Raw genomic sequence first — 22,638 nt, forward strand, 5'->3', positions numbered from 1 at the left:
GGTTAGGATTTAAACCGTCTGGCTGGTGGGATGAAAGAGCTAAACTCATTTAGCCTGTACGGACAGACTGGCCTGCCCAGGCCCCCCTGCGCTTTCCTGCTGGGTCTGCGGGGAGACAGGCTGGGGGGGGCTCCCTCAGCCTGAGGCAGGCAGGTCCAGAGAAACCCTTCTCGTGTCCCTTCTTACACAGCAGCGGTAGTCGTTTGTTCAAAGTTACCCTTAAAGCCGTGAGGGACTGGTTTAGGGCTAACCGTGTGGAGTGGGTGCAGGTGCTTTTTCGGTTCTTGAATGTGCTCTCAAAACTGCGGAAGAAGTTGGGCGGCAGCCCCCCGAAGTTGGGTTTGTTGAACCACTTGAAGGGGGTTGCAGACATACCTCCTCGGGAATTCGGCCTGGTAGATCTCCAGTTTGAATTCATGTATGTGGCATCTCGGCGCTGGAGGAAGATGCAGAAGGGGAGCCTGTAAATGAAAGCATTAGAGAATTGTGGTTTGGTTTGGTTTGGTTTGGGTTTTCCTTTTTTTTTTTTTTTTTTTGGCTTTTTTTGTTTTGAAAGGAGGGAGGAAAGACTGGAAGCATCTAACTTAACATATCAAGTCCTCTGCTGTCTTTGGATTGCTTAAGCAATTACTGCTAATTTTTTTCAAATTGGTCTGTTACTAGTTTCGGACTATTTTTGGATGCTATGCGTTATGCTTATTTACGTATTACAATATTGTTGCATTTGATTTTTCATAAAGATCACTTACTATCTGTTCAATAACAAAATTGCAGGGTCTTGAAGCAGAATATAACTGTTCTTAACTGAAAGATATTTAGTAAAAGCTACACAAAATGCGAAACAAGTCCTCTTTTGTAGCCTTCCAAGATGACAGTCGTAATCCTGTCTACTAAAATTCAGTATTGTTTTAATAAAGGATAAGAGAGAGTCTGGCTTTGGATCACGCAGAACTTTGTTAGACCAAGAGAAATACTGCGTGCCATCAAACGTCAATTTATATTCTGTTATAAAAAGGTCTGTGTAAAGTGTTGGTTGTGCCACCTTCATCAGTAATGTCAATGTTTCTACTGTTGGACCAAGACTGAGGAAGCATGGGAATTAAAATTGCCAGCTGTCATTTGATTATTATGGCAAGAACTGCATCGTTGCTGAAAACTTGCATAACAAAAACGATTTCTGATGGTGCTCTGACATAGGTTATTGTTTGACATCATTATTCATTTTACCTACTTACAACAAAATACTTCTTGACTGCTTTTAAGGTTCTGGGTGTCAGCTGGAGCAGAGCTTGCTGTTCCAAGTGCTTCTGATACGGTTGTGCTAGGTCAGAGAAGTGAGAAGGCCTGTAGCTTTTGTTACCTTTGCAGTAGTCTTGCACATCTTCGCTGAGACGTGCTTCTGGGGGATGCAGAGGGACCTATGTGTGGGAGGGGGAGTAACAAAACTGTTGTTAGAAAACGTGATGTGAGTTGGGGCTGTGCTATGTCATTGTCGCGCCGGATCTCGGAGAGGTGCTTGGGGCTCAGTGGGCACAGGTCCAGGCTGCAGCCTGCCTGTCCTGCAGGTTGTGACTGAAGTAGGAGGGGGGAGGTGACAAAAGAGCAACAGATGGTACCAGTGAGGAATTTAAGAAAGCAATGATACAACGTTGGATCATATGAATGGCAGTACACGGTGGGGACCTAACCAACCTGTTGGAGGCTTTTAGCTATTGGTTTATCTACTGTTATTTTTATGCATAAGATGGCAATGTGTTATTTAGAATATGCTTGTAGGAAAGCTGTAGCATATGAGTATCTGGTCTCCTATGGCAATTCTGCAGTGGGCAACTTCGCAAATTTGAATTGTTACTTTAGGAGCCACAGCTAAAGCACATCCATCCTTTCTCTGTCTATCAGAAGAAAGACCGAAATATGTTTTAAAAGCTATGTCTAGTGGATTATGGAAAAAAAACCCCACCCTACTTAAACTTGTCTTGAAGCTGTCAGGTGCATGTGGTTCATTCAGTGCTGTTATTATGAGTCACTCCTGATTCTCAGTGGGTACCTGGTGTTTGTTCATTCCCTCTCTCTTTTTTCTTTGAACATCAAGGTGAGCACCACCCTGTCTGCTTGCTGGTGCAGATTCTAAATAAGGCTTTTAGCTGCCCTAGAACTGGTTTTCAGGCCTGTTGAAGAATTTTGCCTCTGGCAGTGTCATCAGAGATACTGCTGCTGCAAGTAAGTAGCATAAGAAGTTGGTGATCTTGGCTAAGAAGCTGTAACAAGTTTCACATAAAATCACCCTGACTGTAGTGATTCACATTACTTCTGCTGTCTTTTCTGTGTTGCTATCTGTAGCTCCAGAGCGGGCTCTAAAATAACTCACCAAAGTTATTAGCTTGAAAATCCTTGGTTTGTTCTGAGAAACTATTTTTAGGTATTAAAACTGAGGAGCCATTGCTGACGATAATGATTTCTAAATTTGCATCTTCATGTGCTGTGTGGTATTCCAGACAAGAGAAATGAGCAGATTTATAAATTCGTACAACGGAAATGAGCAGATTTATAAATTCGTACAACATGGTTTTAATGTGATTCTAATCATACACTTACTTTTCTCAGAATTCACTGAGAGCCAATGGTATTAGCCATAGGGTTGCACAGCTTGAAAACAATTTGCTTGAAAACTTAATACTGTTCACACTAGGTGTTTTCTGTGGCAAATCCTATTGTCATTCAGCACAAAGAATTGAAAGTTATGCGTAAAGCTGCACTTGACACTTAAAAAAAAATCCAGTTTCAATGAATTTTAAATACCTATGCCCCTGGCTTTCAGATTTAAATGGTTTGCAGTTTAAAGTCAATGAGTGAAACCCTGTGTACATTAGTTTTAATGCAGCATTGTCCTTGATTTCAGTTAAATGGGAATTTTCAGGTGAAGGATTTACTTTACAAGTTTATATGAAAATCTGATCCTTAGTTTTCAGTTATGAAAATAAAACATATACTTATAGGGACAAAGTTCCACAGAACTTTCTAAACGAGGCAAGTTAAATAACACTTCTTCCTTGAAAACAGGGACTAGATGAAAGAACAAGTAATGGTATAATCTTTTGATTTTAAACTCCCTATGGATCCTTAATGGATTAGTGACATCCCTGTGCAATTTTAAAATAGCTAGGACACGCTTCTCTCTTTGCACCGGAAATATTTTAATGTTACATGGTTTCAGTCAATAGTTTGATTATCTATTTAATTATCTCTGTAATAGTTCACTCTATTAAGAAGGCCATAATATGTATCCCACATCTGATTCTCAAAAGAGACAATTGGTTTCTTTTCTGTGGGAGGTATTAACAAGAGTTTCTTAGAAGCTGTATTTGTTTGGCAGTTTGCTTCCTTGTGGTTCTGACCACAACTTCAGCCCAAGAGGTGCAGGGCATGAAAGCGTATGTAGGATGTTGTCATTTGCCATACCAACTTGCTGAACTATTTGATGAGTAGCTTGAGTATTTTTAGATGTATTATCTGTGTAAAGATTCAGCTTCTGTAGCTAAAAGAATTTGCAGAAGCAATAAGAAGATTATGTGTTTGGTTTTGTGGTTGTTATTTAAAACAGTATTTTAAGATTTAAACTTCCACTCGTTTCACAGTTTGCTTTTTTTATTAACCTACCCCCCACGTTCCTCTCAGTAGTTGTTTTATTACCTTTATTTGGCTAAAGATGCCTGTTGCCTTACACAAAAGTGCTTTTCTTTGCTGATTCTTTGTGTCTTTTGAGAATAATTTTATTGCTAAAGTAGCCTTCAGTGGTGTTTTGTTTTGTTTTTTTATGTATGCTTGTATTTATTCATTTAATCTTGGAAAATTGCAGTAGGAGCAGTTTACTCGCACAACTGTCCTCTTAAACCACTCCATGTAAGCAACTCCTTATTCATTGTTTTCTGGAACACCCATAACTTGCTCGAGCTGTTATGGTAACGGGAGTTTTGAAAGCTCCTTTTTTCATTTGCTTCTTCTGGAAATTGTGATTAAAAATGTTATTGGAGTTTGCTCAGCTGAGGGATATGCAAACTATTTTAAGTTTGGATGGATGATTCTTTTTTTTTGGCCAAGTTTAACACTACTGGGATTCTCCTGAGGTGCAGGGGTCTGTTGCAATGTCAGCAAACGTAAGGTGTATGTGCTGGATTCGACTTCAGGTCTGGCTGGAGATGAGTGGGAGGTAGGGCAAAAAGAGGGGAGGAAGACAGCACACCAGTGGGTCTGCACTTCGCTTTGGATTTGGAGGACATGAAAAATGAAATACTTAGTACCTGGGAGCTTGTCACAGGCACCAAACATACTTCACTGCATACCTTAATGTTAGGTTAGAGGTTTGAACTCATTCATTTTGGCAGCCTCTGGCTGAGGCAGCCATGAGGTCATTTGTTGGGTTCTCTGCAACAAGTTCTGTGAGATTCTTTCCTTGTGTCTCTCACAGAGCCTGGAAACTGTATGACAGGGTGTTTTTGTTGCTGTTGTTCGGTTGTTTTAATTTATTTAACATAATTGCTTGTCCCTTAAGATGATGGTGGTTTTAAACAAGTAGTTTAACACAAGTATTTATTGAAGCTCTGCAGAGCTCAGTGGAATTCCCCTCATCGGTGTGACCCGCTCATCTTGTTCTGGTTAATTTTGCAGCCTGGAAAGCTGAGGTCTTCCTTCTTCTCTGAGGATGCTGGTCACCTTGCTGAATTGTAGGTTCTGGCTCTCCCCAGAGAACCCTGATAACAGTGGTTCTGTCAGAGGGCAGAGCTGAAGAAGCAGCCCCTGGTGATACTGCCACAGGCCTGGTATCTCTACAAAATACATTATGTCTGCTATTGTGCAGGAGTGTAGCTTGCTTTCTTTTTTATTGTAACTTTTTTCCCATGTGTTTCTTGACAATGAGAAACATTCCTAATTTTCTTGGAGTAGTAACTCCAAGAGGTAGGGATCCTTAGCTTCTGGGAGGTGTACCAATCCCAGTAGCAATTTCTCTGCGTTTGTTCAGCCAGCACCAGTTACTCCCGTACAAAGAGGACAGAGCAAAGAAGAATGCCTGTTAGGGTTGATTCAGTGAGGTCATGGAAAGAAAGACATTTCTGGCTAATACTTAACATCCTGTTTTTTTCCTTGGCTTTTGGCACTGTATAAACAGGAACATTTTCCTTATCGGTTGTATTATACTATGTTAGTTAAATGTAAAATCTAAATATTTACAGATCGGCTTTTTTGATTGACATCATGTTTAGGCAATAAGACTTGGGGAATTATTTGTTTAAGGCTAGTCCAAAAACTTCATACTTGTTATTATGTAAATCGGACAAACAAAAAATAACAAAATTCAAAACCATACATTCTGCAGTCATGTTCACTGGATTTTCTATTCAGTTGTGTCTTCTGAGGGAGTTTGGGAAAGAACAGAGCTTATCACAGGAACTGCAGGTTGTTACAAGCTGCAGCCTGTTGGTTAGCTGGAGGAGGGAGATTGCAGGAACCTGCCAAAAGAGCTTATGTTAAAGCTGTAAAGTGACTCTGAATATTTGCTCACAGTAACGGATCAAGCCTTTGTGACCCTCGCTACTGATGATGTGTATTGTCAAGGCGCTCTGGTTCTCGGACAGTCGTTGAGGAACCATACGACATCTAGAAAATTGGCAGTACTAATTACACCAGAGGTTTCCAGTGGGATGAGGTAAGGATTCATGTATTTTTAGAGGTTGATAGTACGGAAGAATAAACAACTGCATGAAAGATTTTAATAGGCTTCCTGTGGATTTCATTATGTTTAGAAGTTCCCCCTTGGCTAGCGATTTGTGAGATGAGTCCCAAATAACATCCATGATAAGATCGTAAGCCTAATAAGAATTCACTTGCAAAAAGTAGAACTTGTGACTGGAAGTTGTCTTAAGTCCATAATTGGGAAGTTAGGAATAAAGGTTTTAACGTCTTGCTTTTGAGCCAAAATAAAGGCACTACTGTTTTTTTCCCCGAGTGTTTCTCTTTTAGAAAGAGCAAGATACGTAACCACCTGTGACATCAGAACTCTCCAAAAACCTTAGGGGCTCAGTTTCAGCTGACTAATCTTCTTAAAATATTGGTGCATGGCTATCGTGATGTGAAATTAATTTATTTTTGCTTCCTCTTTTTTTTTTTTTTAAATCACTTTCCAGTTTGGGCTGTGATTCTACAGGCACTACAGAATTGCATGTACAGAAATCTCATTAGATCTGTTGAACTCAAGCCCTGTTATTTGGAGGACTGTGTTGCTTATTAAAAGGAACATGACATGCCATAGCCACTTAAACTCTTAGTTCTGCTATGGCTTAGGAAGTGTGCAAGCTCCTGATTTCTGTATGCCATGTGAAAGTATTTGCAATGCATCTGGCTCAAGAAACATACTTTCCCATTTTTGCTGTGATTAGAGGTACAGAAATCTGTTTTTACAGGTTTTTTTAAATTACGGATTTTTCAGAACACTGTAACCTTCCTGAGGGAATACTGTATACATTTGACACCTGGGTGGATACTAAGTCCATCAATTTTTTCATCCCCATTCAGTGGGGGGGGAGGACCTTTATGATGTATTTTTTAATCAAGGATAGCATTTAAGAAAAAGTACATCACTGAACTATGCTTCTAAAAATCTGTACCTGCTCTTTATTCTTTCCCAGTTAACTCCTGTCTCTTGAAGATCAGTCAAGCAAAAGCTAATGACTCTGAAATCTAGATAATCAGAACAGGCTTTTCTTTTTCTGTGCTTGTATGACATCCAGGACTTTGTAGTTAATAGTGTAATGTGAATAAATAAGCTGTGTTTAAAAGACTTTTTTCTTGTGTCTTGAAGGAAAATTACCTAGTTTGGTATCACCTGTAGAATTCTCAGGAACGATATGCATCGAAAAAAGACATCTTCCTTAAAGTCTCATTTGAGATGATTTGTAGTAGTGAGCAAGTATATATTGCCTGTTTTAAAAAGTGCAGTTTTGAAGCTGCGTTTACTTGGGCATAATAGGTGCAAATGACTGCGCTGACAGTGCAGGCCACATCCTGTGCAATGCACAGGGAACACAGTATGGTGGTGTTCTTCAGAGACAATTGTGCAGGATGAAAGCTGCTTTAATTTGGTGTTTCTATAGGAGATTAAGTAACTAAAATAAGGATTGGTTTCTCCTCCATACAGCACCTGTTGCTTTTGAGATGTGCTGGCCCCATAGTGGCAGAGGTGATGGTTTATGGCCCGATAGCTGCCACTTCAGCAGGCTCTTTACAAGGATTTTTCACTTTTGACTTCTCATTCTGACCAATCAATCTAGCCTTTGTTATTGTCATAAAAAATGTTGTGCTGTGTGTCACTGTTTTCATGCCAGAAGTGATCTCTGATGAACCTCTCTAAATTCCCTTCTTTCTCCCCGCTGCTTGCTCTGGTAGGTCTGTTCTCTGCAGCGTGTTTGACGAAGTAATCGAGGTGGATGCTCTTGACAGTGCTGACTCAGTCCGTTTGGCTCTGATGCAGAGGCCAGAACTGGGTGTAACCTTCACTAAGCTTCACTGTTGGACTCTTACTCATTATAGCAAATGTGTCTTCATGGATGCAGACACTTTGGTGAGTAGACCGGGAGTCGTGGAAATGTTTGTGTCTGTCTTAAAGAGCTACTTTGAGTGTGGGTGCTTCCTTGTCAGGCAGCCTACTGGCTTGTGAAGTGACCAGATTTGCTGGTGGTCATAAGGTCGCAGGAGCTCCAGCTGGCATGTTTTGGCAATGCTCACAGTTTTGCTGGCTGCATAGGAATAAATGCTGTTTTGAGAGTAGCCTCAGGACTGTCAAAAGGTATCACAAACACACTCTATGCAAATGGGTTTCTGACAGATGTTTAAAATAGGTCTCTGTCATACACTTTCGTTTGGACTTATTCTGGTCAGGAAGGCAGGCCAGTTTTAAAATGGAGGTATGGTATGTTATAATATTTAAAGGGACCTTCTGGAGGGTCTCTGAGGCTCATGAAGAAATCTCACAGGGTTTGTGCTTTTATCAGAGAAATCGTGGAGAACCACAATTAGTGTTACCTTATTGTATTAAAAATAGAGGTCTGACCCCTAGCATATTTTGCATTGCCACTGGTTTTATGCTCTGCAAGCTATATACTTGGCCAAACTAGCAATTTACTCCATTGGTACTGATTTAGCTACTCGTGTTCCAGAAAAACATTTGCTCTAACAATTTTTTTTTTTTTTTCCTGCTGTCTCTAAGGTGCTTTGCAATGTTGATGAATTATTTGATCGAGAAGAGTTTTCAGCAGCTCCTGATTCTGGCTGGCCTGACTGCTTTAATAGTGGTGTATTTGTGTTCCGACCTTCGTTGAAAACTTACAACCTACTGCTCCGGTTTGCTGCTGAACACGGCAGCTTTGATGGTAAGGGGCAAAACATAAGGGATGAAGTGCAAGACATTAGATTCCTTCTCAGTAAGCTGTTTTCCATAGCTTCCATGCTATCTGGCAGAACGGAGGAAGGCAGGAGTTCTCTGGGCTTTACGTAATTGTGCCCCCACAAAAATTTCAGGTGCAAACCTTTGCCTCTTACACTGTACTTAAGACCCATTGACTTATTGTGGACTGTGCTTCCCGGAAGAGTGCAATGAAGGGACATTGTGTCTGAGTCTTGCTCAGTAAGTTCTAATTTTGCTGTCTGGTTTAGGAGAGAGAAAGACAGCTGATCTTCAGTCTTCTGCTCTGAGGGAGACCAAAACCCTTTCCTACTCCTTTCTTCATATATTACAATAGGACTCCATTTACACTGAACTTGCATCGGAGTGGATCAGGTATTACTCACTTGTACCTGCTCACGTGGCCATATTGTGAAGTCCAAATTGCAGTCCCATGAACACACCAGTCTCACTCCCATCCTTGGATGTGAAATTTTGATGTAAATTTGAGTGTATGCATAATTATGGTAATACTGTTTTATATATTCTTTAGGAGGTGATCAAGGCTTGTTGAATAGCTTCTTCAGCAACTGGGCAACAGCAGATATTGGCAAACACTTACCTTTCCTCTATAACTTAAGCAGCAGTGCTGTATACACCTATGTTCCTGCTTTCAATCAGTAAGTAGTAACACTTCTGACTAACTGTAAACCTTGTAGTTTGTTAGCAAACATTCTATTATAAGAGAGAATAATAATGGCATATTCTCTTGATCATGAATTACAGTAGTCACAAATGATGTTATGTAAAAATCATGCAGTAGAAACTTAAATGCAATATGAATGTCTTGCATCTGGATACAGAGAGAGTCCCAGAGTTGGCTGCACTGTCTCATATGTTATTTCAGAGAAGCTTTTCTCATGTTTGAAAAGATGCAGATTACTTTAGCATTAGGTTCTCACAGCTTTACTTTGAAAGTTGTTCCCTTCTTTTCCAGTCAGTTCTATGGGAAACAGTTGGGGGTTTTAAAATTTTTTTAAACCATTTCTTAGGTTCAACAAAATTTGTGCTGGTAATTATATGACTTCAGACAATGCAGTTAGAGAAACTTTCCTGGCAGACAGCAAGTTGGATTTAGGGTGTGATGAATTACTGTTCCAGTTGCACAAAACACTCTTACTGGAAGGTGAACTTAGGACGATGTATTTATTAGTAATTTTTAATATGGGATCAGTAATAACCAATTTTGTTGATTCAATGTTTGAAGTGGTATTTGTTTGTGAACAAAGTATGCAGGAGGACTGGAAATGGTACTGCATGAGCCTGTCATTTTCCTTCGTGAACTTTTCTACTAGAATCAGCAGCTGGAAGCAAATGGCAATGCAGCCTTTTGTTTTCTGTATGCTGAACGACATACCTTAAACTAATAAGATAGAAAAAATATTAATATATATACTTATATTGAATGTGTTGCTGTTGCAAAATGTCGACATTGCCTCACCAGTGAGAGTAAGCATGTTTCTTTAGCAGTTTACATATAGACTAAAAAAAAAATATTTAATGTGTAGACCTGTATGTTAATCTCTACAGTTTTGGTAGAGATGCCAAAGTTGTTCACTTCTTGGGAGCAACAAAGCCCTGGAACTACAAATACAACCTTCAAACAAAGAGAGTTATGCAGGATGGCACCACGTCTGGATCTTTTCATCAGCTGTCATTTCTTGCCCTCTGGTGGAATATATACAGTGCCAGCATATTGCCTTTGTTAGAAAAACTTCAAAAGGTGGAAGAATCAGAATCTGAGGAATGCAAGGTAACTAATAACCAGTTAGTGGGAATATGCTGGAATCACAAGAAAAATTCTGAAAATTTTTTGTTTTCTAAAGGAAGGAATTACATGAAAAAACACAGTATCTGTTGATTGGTATTAGCAGTGATTGGTTCTGGAAGCATCTAAACTAGCAGTTTAGGAAGGATTTTTAGTACTATTGGCTTTCCAAAGATTTCTTCCAGTCCCCTTCTTAATCGATGAAGAGTTTGTATGGGAATGTCTGTGTACAGATTCTGCAAATTAAACACAAAGTATGATACAAATTAGCCAGAGAAGGTGATAATCTGGCTATGAAGTAGACTTTTGACTTTTTGAAGCTAAGCTGATGTAGACCATCAAACTAGCCCTTGAACTATAGTAAAAATTACCTTTTCAGAACTGCATTCTAACTTGTTTTATGAGGGTGATAACAAATAAATCAGACTTGCAAAGGTGGTGTTAATTACATTTAGGATGTTATATTCAGTACTCGTATGTCGTCAAGCATTTACTGAGCTCTGTACACTTTTTTTTTTTCCCAAAAGAAGTGCAGGAATGTATGGTTTCTATGAATAGAATAAAAATACTCTGTTGATAAATAGATGATTTCTTGGAGACCACCAGCATAAAGTAATGAGTAGGAGAAGTACGATTTTTAATTTTGTATCCAGACATGACAATTTAGATCACTTTTATGCCTATGTAAATATTTTCTTAATGTTTTTCTTAGTATTAGACTATTACCATCATTGAACTAATTGCATAGTCCCATCAGTTGGACAATTACCATCAAAGCCCAGAGAGGAATTCGGACAAATTGGAAAGCAGAGGAAGGAATAGGTAGTTTTTAATCTCATATTTTAGCATGCTTAAATTTTTAAGAAATTGTGCAGTAAAGAAATATTTCAGCCATGGTAACATGAAGGTGGAAATACCTGTGAGATTTACCTCCTGATGATGCTGGCATACTCATGAGTGCAAAAATCTAAATTGCAACATGCTCTGAATCTGGGACCACAAAAAACTTGGTCTTTTAATGCTGAGATCCCTATAAGGAAGTGAAACTGTTGTAAATAAGATACTAATTTCCTGCAAAATTGCATTTCAGTGGTGAGATGTTCTTGTTTTTGTTAGCACACTTTCAATGGAGTTGAAATTATACTGAAAAAGGTCAGTCCTTCTGTGACCAATTCGCTGCAAATGCCTGTGCTTCCAGAGCAGACATATGAAATACATCCCACAGCATGTTCACCTGAGGAACTCGCTTTCAAAGCTGTAAGTATGTTTTATATTACTATATGCAGTAACAAAGTAAAATGATATACTAAAATGAGATTTTTTTTTTAATTATGCTTCTGATCTGGGAGATTATATCTTCTTCAATTTAGCTGTAGCTGTTGAATTTTCTTGCTAGCATCAGAAATAGTCTAAAGAGTATTTATTTCTTAATCTTTAGTCATGCATGCATGTGTCTGGAGGTTGAAAGTTTACATTGAGTTTTACAAAGAGATTGCTTACTGAAAGTTGTTAGCTACTTAATAAAGTGTAATATAAAAAAAATTCTGTTACCAAAGTAATCTTTTGAATATTAATACTCATGTGAATTAATATATTTAAAACTAGAATCCTTTCTATCACTCCTCTGTAGAAGTTATTGGTTTTTCTCCAGAAGTGTTGACTCAGAAAACTGTTTGCCAAATTTCTGTGATTTGGGCAACAAGGAATGTCTTAAAAGAATCCACTGATGAACTTTGCAGGGGTCCTGGTTCTTTTTCACTCTTCCTGTATTTGGGCGTTTCTGTTGCACTGACTCCCCTGATTTTATGCAGGAATTAAGTTGGACATAATAGCACAATGTTTCTGCAGGTGTAAGTCATTACGTGTTGTATGATAAACCATGCTACAGCAAGGTGCAATTGGGAGAAAACAAAATTAATGTTCTAATGTCATCTGCTATTGAAACTTGTGGACTAATCTCTAGTAAGATGAAAACAGTTTTTATTCTGTTCAGTGCTTCATCCCTTTAGACTATAGTTACTCCATAAAGTAAAACTGTAGTCTTCCTTCCTTTCTTTTCCACCCTGAGTGTGGAGGGGCTGAAGGAAAATTGCAAACCTTCCAGCTCTGTAATTTAAGAATAATTTAGTTGCAAAGGATGTGTGATCTTGTGTGACTCGTGCACCTGACTCCATTGGAAATGCTCAAACCAAATAGGGACACATTTTCAAGATACTTGTTTGGGGCAAAAAAATCATAATGTTCACTTAAAGTAGTGTCATTCAAATTTATTTTATTTTTTTAATTACGAGGATTGGTTTATCAGAAGATCACATTGATTAGAAATTAATAGCCTGATTCTCTTCTCACTTAAGAACACCATCATTCTACTTTTTGTGGCTTAGCTTCAGTAGTCTTGTGGGATTGTTTTGGTTTTGGTGGAAGAGACTTCAGAATGGGGTCTGTCTATTCATTTACGTTTTGATATCTGTCAAAGACAAACATTTGGGGCAATATTTTTTGGGCAATCTATTTTACCTCTGTTTCGGAATTTATTGTTCTGTTCTCATTCTATACATATAAAAAGCTCATGAGTTATAGAGCAAGCTATTATCCTAAAATGAGATTTTTCTCGTTGAAGTTTGGCCTCGTGAATGGTAGGCATCTACTGTAAGCTAGCTTTCCAGGCTGTTTCTGTAGTCGCTGTAGAATGACAGCCACTCTTGAGCTTATTTTAGGATGAGATGAGCTGCCCTCTGGAGGTATTTATCCTAGATTGGTTATAGTGGGAGCTTAGATTGAATGCCATTTTGATAGCTAAAGCTGAGTGAGATGAATTTTGTCCTTGGTAATAATGTGTTTAGTTCCTTTTCCTCCCATCCCCTGCTTTCCCCTACCCTAAGACTGAAACCGATTTGTATCGTATGAATTCTCATGATAAGGAAGCTATGAAAAAATATTCTAATAAAACCTCAGTGGCTGTATTTTTAGCAACCTGTATGTGAAGTTGAACAAAGCGGTTCTAGCATCCATCCCTCTGAGCCTGATAGATCTTCAGAACAACTTGTATTTCATCCTGTGTTTCAGGAAACGTCAGAACTGGTACATGTAGCTTTCTGCATTGTACATCTATTAACAATTGCATGCACGTCTTTGCTGCCAACTTCATTTTGGGAAATCTCAACTAATTATGATGCAATGTGCAAATAACTTCTTGAATCTTTTAGCTATGTAATTCTTTAATGGCTTCCAATACTGGGGTATGATCCTTTTCTATCAATTATACTTACAGTTTTTAAATGTATATTTTTCTGTGCTAGCCCCCAAGTAATAAATGCATGGTGTTAATTTTAGCTCTCCAATACTAACACAAGCAAAGTTGTTTGGGTTTTTTATCTGTGGTGGTTTTTGGTTTTTTGGGGGGTTTTTTTTTTTTTTTACCTGCTGAAGTGATGTTTCCAAGCAAGTGGAAAATGAATGTACAGTGAATCAGGCATGAAGCCTAAGCTACTAGGTTTTCCTTTCTGATCTTGCACTGCATTTGTCTGTGGGCAGTGTGACAGCAGTGCCAGACTTGGCGTTGAAATGGGGGTGAGACTGTCAGAGAGTTGTAACTTGTAAGGTACACAACACAGCCATTTTCCTAATGAGGCCTTTTGTATGATTGTGAAGCACTACAGTGAAATACTTTAAGACTGGGAAACAAAACTGTAGTTGAAACAGTTGCCAGGGATGTTTGGGCCCTAGCTAAAATTCTTCATTTCTAAAAACATGATGATTCCTGTCTTGTTGTTAATGGCATCCAAAGCTGTTGATAAGGCTTGCCAATGGTAAAGAAAGGAATCTTCATGCATTGCTGCAGTTATGCGTATACAAAGCCTGAAAATTAAATACCAAGTATTGTTGCATATTTGCATTTATAGGGAACAAACATGCTCTTCAGAGTATTTATTCATGTTTAAGGTCACGTACACAGTGGGACCCAGTTGGGGATACATATGGAAGGATGCAGTTGCCTAAGCATATAGTGTCATGATGGCTGTTTGAAATACCTTACCTGGCCTGCAGGTGCAGGTCTTGCGCAAGTCCTATGCCTTATCTGCCCCAAATCGGCAGATGTAATGAATATTCCAGGGCATTTAGGCAGTTTAAGCCATTGATTCCTGCCCATTAAGTTCTATTCTGAAACATTTTTATATTGAATTTGTGAGGGCTTCACTGGAAGGCCATTCTGATTGATTTCAATTTTGTTTATAACATGAGATGAGTTGTTTGCCTTGAAGCCTCTTAGAGTAGTACTGAAAGCAGGTTTCCAGTAGCTACCTTGATTAGTCCTTGTTATATTTCATCTTTATTACTGGTTATAATTGTTGGGATGTTCCGGTTTTGCTGGCATTGGTCAATCATGGACACAGTTTTTCTTGTTAGTGGTAATTTCAACCACATGAAATATGTCTTGCATTTGTGCATCTACGATAACTTGATCTTGAACCAGGATTCACAATTTTGGATCATCATACAAAATGAACTAGTTATTGGCATAAGGAATAGTGTCAATTTTTTGAATTAATTTATATGGGTAATGTGTCTCACATCTGCTAAATAATATGGATCTCACTGGAGATCAGATAAAACAAATGACCAAAAATTCTAGGAACTTAAGTTCACATGAAAGCCTGTTGAAGACAAAATTTACATAGATACATGGTTACCCTTTATTGTGGGAGATATTCTACTCTAAACAGGCCGTATTTGTAATATTCTCATTGTGTTATTGCTGAGTATGCCAAGGTCTGAGTTAAGACAAGTAAAATAAATGTTTGGTATGTTCAAAGATGCTATGACAAGTAGTAAAAGCATGGGAAAATGAGATCACATTGTCAAAACAAGAATGAATGTTTGAATACTGTTTGTTTTATTGTTTTAATTGGGACTGTACAAACCAGAAGTTTGACATTTAAGGTTTAACTTCACGGCTCTGAAATGAGAACAACCAAATGACTCTTTTCCCACTGTTCTGCTTCTTCCCACAGAACGAGGTCGCACATTCTGTTTCAGAGCTGTCTATTCACTTCAAACCGGAAGAACCAAGTCCAGAAGATGAACGGAGAAAATGGGAGGAAGGGCGTATGGACTACATGGGGAAAGATGCTTTTGAACATATCAAAAAGAAATTGGATGCATTTTTACATTAAGATAGAGTGTACTGTAATGGCCATCACGATCTATGTTTCTTCTATAAATGCAATCCTTGAATACTTGGCTATCTCCATAGTTTACTTGACACCAAAGTTAGAGGTAGATGTAGTTCCTCATGCCTTTTGAGGGAAGATTAACAGAAACAGACTCTTGTTTTATAATTGTTAAGTGTGCCTCATCTTTATTGTTATGTGTGTCTCATCTTCATTGTTCTCCCATAGTGCCTTCTGAAGTATAATGAATGATACCCTCTGAGTTCGAACTCTCATATTTATCACTCTAAGCATTCTGCAGAAACGGTCGTCAGTGTGAAACACATTGGAAGTTGAGATTATTTCAAAAGTACTTTTACCTTCTAGAAGATGCTATAAAACTATTTAAAGGAAAACCTTGTTCTTGAAACCAAGTTAACACTTTGAAGGGCAACCATAGTGTAGACTTTAATATGAGAAAAAAGTGAGGAGATTAAGTCCTGGCCTCATAGGAGTCTGTGACAAAACTTTTTAATTTAAGTGTACTTAGGATTAGAAGAAATTCAGACTTTGTCTGCGATCACTAGTGGATGTTCTCCCTATTTATAGGAAGCTGCTCAGCTTCATCACCAGTGTGATGAAAGGTGGTGTAAAACTCTTAAGATAGACTGATAATGTACGTTAACCTTTTACAATGTTGCTATAGGATACTGTTGCTTTTTAAAATATTATTATCTTTACTTGAATATTCAGAGTTGCGTAGTCAGAGGAAGAAATGCTGACGCTATGGCGTAAACCTTCTGGTGCTTTATATCAACTTGTTTACAGTACTTCAAACTGCAGTTGACAAAGGCATTCTTCTTGTTTAGCATGGCTGCGCCATATTGCAGGCAGCGTGAGTGCAACTGAAAACACAATTGGCACTTGTTTTAGTAAACAGGCCCTTTGAAGATCTTTTAAACAATAGCTGTGTGTGGGAACTAATAAATCTGTAAATGTAGTTCCAGAAAAATCTACTGATGATACTCTATTATATTACGTATACTTATGTGGGATTGCTTTGTGAATTTGGGTATTTCGATTTGACTAATCTCAGCAAGTCTGTCTTGACAAACAAGGAAAAAGAAACACTTTGAAAGAAAGAAGCTTGACAGGCATGCTAATACAATAACAGATTTGACAGAATTATTCGTAATGCCACTCAGTATTAGAATAAGAATTCTGCAGTGCTGATGCAGGACTTAAAACACGTTTCAGTCTTAATATGTTACCAGTTTTGGTACAGATATACCTAATGAAATAACTTGGGAATTCTGTTTAAAAAGCAATGATGTAACATTATGCATCAGAGGGATTGCCATAGATGCTAGTGAAGAAAAAGGCAGGGTAGGAAGGAAGGAATTTCTGTTTCTTTTTCCTCCATCAAAAAGGATGGGGGGGGGAGGGGGGAATAACTTGGACAAATTGGGAAAGGAACAAAGGAGTCAAAAGGTCCCTTAAAGGAAGAAAAACTATCTTTGAGTATTTTAGAATTAATTTCTAATATTCACAATAGTGGATTTGCTTTTACTTTATCTTTGAGTATTTTAGAATTAATTTGTAATATTCACAATAGTGGATTTGCTTTTACTTCAGTGGGGTATTTTTGATTTTATCTAGTTCTTTATTTCTTATTTATTCTAAGCACTCTTAAAGTGAGAGTCTCTTTGGTGGGTCTGCTGAATGCAAGCTTCTAGTTCAAGTTAGGTGTTTAGGGTCTCTGAAGTCAAAGAGAGAGATGTCCAGAAGATGATTCTTCTCAACTTCTCCATTGATCATAATGGATAGACTGCCTCTCCTGCGCAAGTAACCTGCACCCTTGATAGCCTGCCTCTCCTGCGCGGGTAACCTTCCCACGTTAACGCAGGTAGGTGCGTTCTACCTCTTGTTGTGTGTGGCCCGGTGCAGCACTATGCAGAGATTACAGCAGCTGCGTGTACTCTTACTCATGTGGCATTTGATCTGCTGATTATCCCTGTTTCTTAGTGAACTTGTGCACTTCTGAGAAAGTTCTCTGTTTTGTAAGCATTATCGCTGATATAATTCAAACAGTTTTTGAAGACACATAAAACTGTAGTCAACAATGTGAACTCATGCTTCAGGCAGCTGTACTTTTTACAGTAACTACTAGATCTTACTGGGCACTTTGAGTAGATTATGGGAGAAAAATTACTGACGTGAAATCAGTAACTGAAAGGTTTTAAAATAGGCTTATGAATGTAGTAACAGGAGCTGTCATGGAATACATTTGAAAGTACTAATATGTAAAATAGTACTGTGTGTGGATTATACAATGTTTTGCAAAGAAATGTAGTACATTAATGTCATGGAAATAGAAATGGAAAGGACATATGAAGTTATGTGCTTATCAGATGATGCGGAGTTACAGGTTGTTTATGTTGTGCTAGGGAGGAGTATTTGTGACTGACTAGTTACTTTAATACGTTTTTTAATTTTATTAAATTGTTTTTGAGACATTAGCACTACCTGCTAGGCAGAATTACAAGGTGTGAGTTACAATTATTTCTACAGACATACATAGCCTTAGGATCTCTTGAATTAGCACAACAGTAGTTGGTTTATTGTATTTCATGGAAAAGTACAGCTGTGGTTAAAAACCCTGCCTGAGTTTTTGTGTACTGTCTTCACACAAAAAATGTTGAACTAGTTACAAGTAATGTAGTGTCGTAGTGGACTCTAGCACAGTACTGTTGTCACCAGAGTGTGAGAAGGGAGAATCTCGTGAGTGAATCCAGAATTTCCAAGTGCTATGCTTTGGGCAGCCGCCTTTGCTCTTGCAGACATCCTTCTGAAATCTTGGGGCCACAAGCAGGTCTGGGGGTGGTATGGGCAGGATGTTGCTGTGAACCACAGGGCTGAGGTTTGCTAAGTCAAAACATGACTTGGAAAAAAAACTTAGCAAGCTTCACCTAGAATTTCTTCCACGTTAAAGTGTGGTATAGCCCCCGGGTAAAGAAAGTTAAGAAATGTAGGCTTTTTGGCAGCACCATTCCTCCTTAAACAAGACATATTTTCATTTTGGCAGTTTGGAAGGCACTGTAGAATAATAACCTCAATGAACTGTAAAGGGGAAAAAATGGCATGGTAAAATGAGAACTGCCGAAGATCTTTTACCGGCTGGTCTGTGCATGTGCATGACTGAGAGTTTTGTCAGTATTGTTTAAGCCCTAGTGACCTGAGAAGCAGCTGTAAGGATTTTGAAAGGCCAGGCTCTGATCTCTTGCTGTGTGGCAGACTCTGTATTTAAAGAGGACAGCTTGTTTTTAAAGCAAAACATGCTGATTCTTCTTTTGTCATGTGCTTAGAGTTATTCATAGCTAGAGGGTAGTTTTATTTGCCATACAACAGTTTTATTGGGGCTCTTCGTGTATAAACAGGAGATAGTGTGGGTGTGCCACAAGGAAAATTCTTGAAAATTTTAGACATGTGGGTTAATGCACTTTCCTAGCCTACAGGAAGAGGAGATTGTCGTTCTTGAAATATCACTTTACTTACTGCCTGGTGTCTTGTGAGGACCTTTCCAATTGGGCTGTTCTTGGGAAAGAAGTAGTTTTCTTTGTCTCTCTAGTTCAGTCAGCTCACATCAGTTGTTTTGTAAGGCTGGTATTTGAAAAAATGCTTAGTTATTTTTTTACCTTGATTTTTCTGTCCATGAATGGGAGACTGGGTTAGTAGCAGGTGGCTTGATACGCTTGCATGCTCCTGAAAATGTCTACTTGTTCAACAGAAAGGAGTCTGCAGCATGCTTATTTATTCCTTAATGGGACTGATTCTGTTGTTTTGCTAATCTAAACTGTTCTGATTCAAATGACTTTGAAAATAACATGAGATTGGCCTGTTTTCTTAATTCACATCTCTAATATTTTTACCTTTGTGTAAAGGTATTTAGGTCAGTCTATGGAAAAAATGTTTTATATATTTGATTGCTTTTTTCCTCCAGTTTTCTCTTTTTTTTTTTTTTTTAAATCGGCGCTGTAAATGAGATTAAATGCATAGCAGTCAACTCTTGAATAGCCTGCAAAAATACACGTCAGTTGATGCTAGTCATTGAAATAGCCTGCATTTTCAGTATATTGCTTGCAAAATGCTTCACTGGAAATTCTGTTCATCCTAAGTTGGCTGCCTCATAAGTAATAGTTTCTTCGGTGCTGACAGTTAAAAGGGGTGACACTCAAGGAATACGTTGCATACTGGTATAAATTTTCAACTTGTAATAACAGCATACCGTAATTATAGCAAAGGTAGTTAAAAAACCCCCAATGATACATAATTGACTTTAAACATTATAAAAATTAATGACAATGATACACTATGAATAAAGGAAAAAAATACAGTTGCAAGCATTTTTCCTGAATCTTACTTTGACTTTTGTCAGTACCCTTTCAACTTCAACAAACTGGAGGGGGAAAAAAAAAATATTCCAAGAGAGCCAGCCTCCAACTTGTGGTTATTTTAATACTTCTCCCACTTCAGGATGGCATGACATTAACTGCCTTGGAACAGTGTTTGTTCTTTTTTATGGTACTGTACAGGGTTCTGAACCATGACAAATATAGGTGATTTTCCATTAGATGTGTAAAGGAAACAGGTGATTTGTACCAGAAACAGGTGATTTGTTTTATTTTAGAGAATCGTGATTTTCAAAGCCTTCTCATAGTACTAAATACTTGGAACAAAACTGATTGCATGTGATGGGTGGGTACCTGCTTTATATTTTGTTTAGTTTAAAGACTTTTTTTTTTTTTAAACCTCCTTAAATTCTTTGTGTTTCCAAACCTTTCACTTACAGCTTTTAGACAAATGGCAGAATAGAAGCCAGGGTTGTTTGGAACCTGTAATATCCCCATTTACCTCAGAAATGTGGGGTGGGTTTTTTCTGGGGTTTTGTGGGGTGTTTTTTTTTTTTTTTGGTTTTGTTTTTTTCCTTGCTTTCAAAAAATCTTAGTAATGCAGTAGTACGGTAATTCAAAGAGAAACTAGGTTTTTCTGTAAAAATCAAATTTATTAGTTGTTTAGATGTAACATTACAATCAAAACATTCTACAAAAATCCTCCAATATTTTATTCACACTATATATGTGTGTGTGTGTGTATTTTAACCTACAGTCTGGCGTTGAGCAGAAGTTTTTTGATATTTACTCCTTCTTTTTGGTCATTTATGTAAATGCTCCTCAAATATACTCAGAGTCCCCAGGAATTTCAAGCTGGATAAACTTTGAGCTCAAATTGCTTTTCTCAGTTTTTCTGTTACATAGTTTTGCATCCTCAAATGATGGGATCCATGCACTGGCATTCCCTTGGGTTCCAGCAGAGCGCAAAGCGACGTGTCTGATATTTAAACATGGTGAAGTGAGGTCTCAGAAGCTTATTGTCTCACTACTCTGAGACTCGACAATTACTTTGTTGAGTCAGTCTACTGCAGCAATTCCAAATGTCATTTAATAATGATCAAACTATTTAGATGGAAGTCAGCTTCATACAATATGAATGTCAAACATTTATACAGTTCAGCCACAGCTTCTTCAGTAAAAACTATCTTCATTTGTTACAGAATAATGCTTCCCTCTCTATGGTGTCTGTATTTAACCATGTGTAGGCACATTCTGCTATGGTTAACACTGGCTTGGAGATTTGCCAGTTGTCTCAGGTTTTCCCAGTAGGCCATTTTATGCGGTGCTTGCTCCCTTCCATGAAGGGAGAGACCAGGAGAAAAGGGAAAAGCATATAACTTAGCTTTTATTCTTACATTCATATATTTTGCAAAAGATCATTATAGATGATTTTTCAAGCAAACCTAGGTAACTGACTTAAGAGTTTATTTCTTTCAGTATTACTCAAATGCAAACAGTTTTTGTAACAGCTTTTTACCTATTAATGCATTTTATGTGGAAGTGTGCACGAGGACAACTCCTAAGTGCGATGTTAGGTTCACCTGTTTTATGGGGAATGTATATTCCCCAGGAGATCAGAACAATAGCTTGTGCAGAGCTTGCATGCTCTGACTAGAGTGTATACAGGTGAAGAGATCAGCAACCACTCCATGGCTAGAATCTGCAGAAAACGGGTAAAATAGTTTACTTCCTTTCCCTGCTTACCACTGTCTCTTCAAAATTTGTGTCTTTTAAGATACATTTAGCTTTAGACAGTGAAAGGAATTTAGGACTGAAAATAGTCTGCTTGGGGCATTCTTTCTTCTCTCTCCCTCCCCAGTGTTTTTTGGTTGGTTTTTTTTTTTTTTTTGAAGTGATGTTGTACATCCTTTTCAGTGATTTCCTATTACTTTGTTTTCCTTGTCATCTACAGATTACCCCTGTGCGCACTGTCTGCCCTCTTCCTCTCTGCGTGGGGAGAGCCCATTTCCCTGTGCCTGGCTGAGGTCTCCAACAGTTACTTGACAAAAGCCAGTTACTCTATGCTGCCAGGCCTGTTTCTTCCCCCTCCTGCCCGAAAGCCCGTCTGGCTTTCCACAGATGCCAGCCAAGAAGAAATTATCTGTGTTTGGATGTCAGGAAGGCAGCAAATAAATTCATGTGAGTCCTTAGCGTCTGATTCTATATGGCAGTTTAGCAAATTTACCTTTCAGAGAAATGAGGTGTTGCACAAATGTTTAATGTCTACTTTTATGCGGGGTGATTTTTTTCCTGTGCGGTGAAGGGCAGGCTTGCATGATGGACATCGTGTAAGCCAATCCAAATGCACTCTGCTTGTGTTTCTAGCTCTTAGCCTGGCTTTAAACTTGGGTCGAAAGTGTTCATGCTATGCTTGGAGATGGAGTTCAGGGTTTTTGCTGGTGTACTGGGCTTCCCAGTCTGTCAACAGGAGCTTGGACCATGCTTACATGCTGCGTGGTGCTTGAATGCCTTCCCATCCCCTGGTAAACGCTCTAATCATGACCTCATCTGTGACTGGGCATGTTCATGTGTGTAAATGGGATGGGGGGTGGGGAGGGCAGTGAGGTGAGCTGAGAAAAAGCTTATCCTCATGCTTAACTGTCAATGTAGATGTTACTGAATTGACCGGCTTGACTCTAGAGAACAGCTTTTGTTGTTGTTCCCCACTGAGCAATAAGATTTCTCCTCCATCTCTGAATCGGCCAAACTGGCTTTAAAATGCATGGTCTTTTATGCTCTTTTATTTCTGTGAGAATCCAGCAAAATGCAACTGCTCTG

At 38.4% G+C, this 22,638-nt stretch overlaps 1 protein-coding gene across 1 annotated transcript; it reads left to right on the forward strand.

Annotated features, from left to right (window-relative positions):
- Positions 1 to 5,564: 5,564 nt before the first annotated feature.
- On the forward strand, positions 5,565 to 15,486 carry LOC104071475 (glycogenin-2-like). Its single transcript, XM_009578936.1, has 7 exons — positions 5,565 to 5,701; positions 7,438 to 7,612; positions 8,258 to 8,420; positions 8,985 to 9,111; positions 10,022 to 10,244; positions 11,376 to 11,516; positions 15,272 to 15,486. Exons 1-7 carry the CDS (start codon positions 5,697 to 5,699, stop codon positions 15,431 to 15,433), a joined length of 996 nt encoding a protein of 331 aa, XP_009577231.1. The 5' UTR covers positions 5,565 to 5,696; the 3' UTR covers positions 15,434 to 15,486.
- The last annotated feature ends 7,152 nt before the right edge of the window (positions 15,487 to 22,638 follow it).

This window comes from Fulmarus glacialis, unplaced genomic scaffold (assembly GCF_000690835.1).
Source record: "Fulmarus glacialis isolate BGI_N327 unplaced genomic scaffold, ASM69083v1 scaffold28975, whole genome shotgun sequence".
Taxonomy (NCBI): domain Eukaryota; kingdom Metazoa; phylum Chordata; class Aves; order Procellariiformes; family Procellariidae; genus Fulmarus; species Fulmarus glacialis.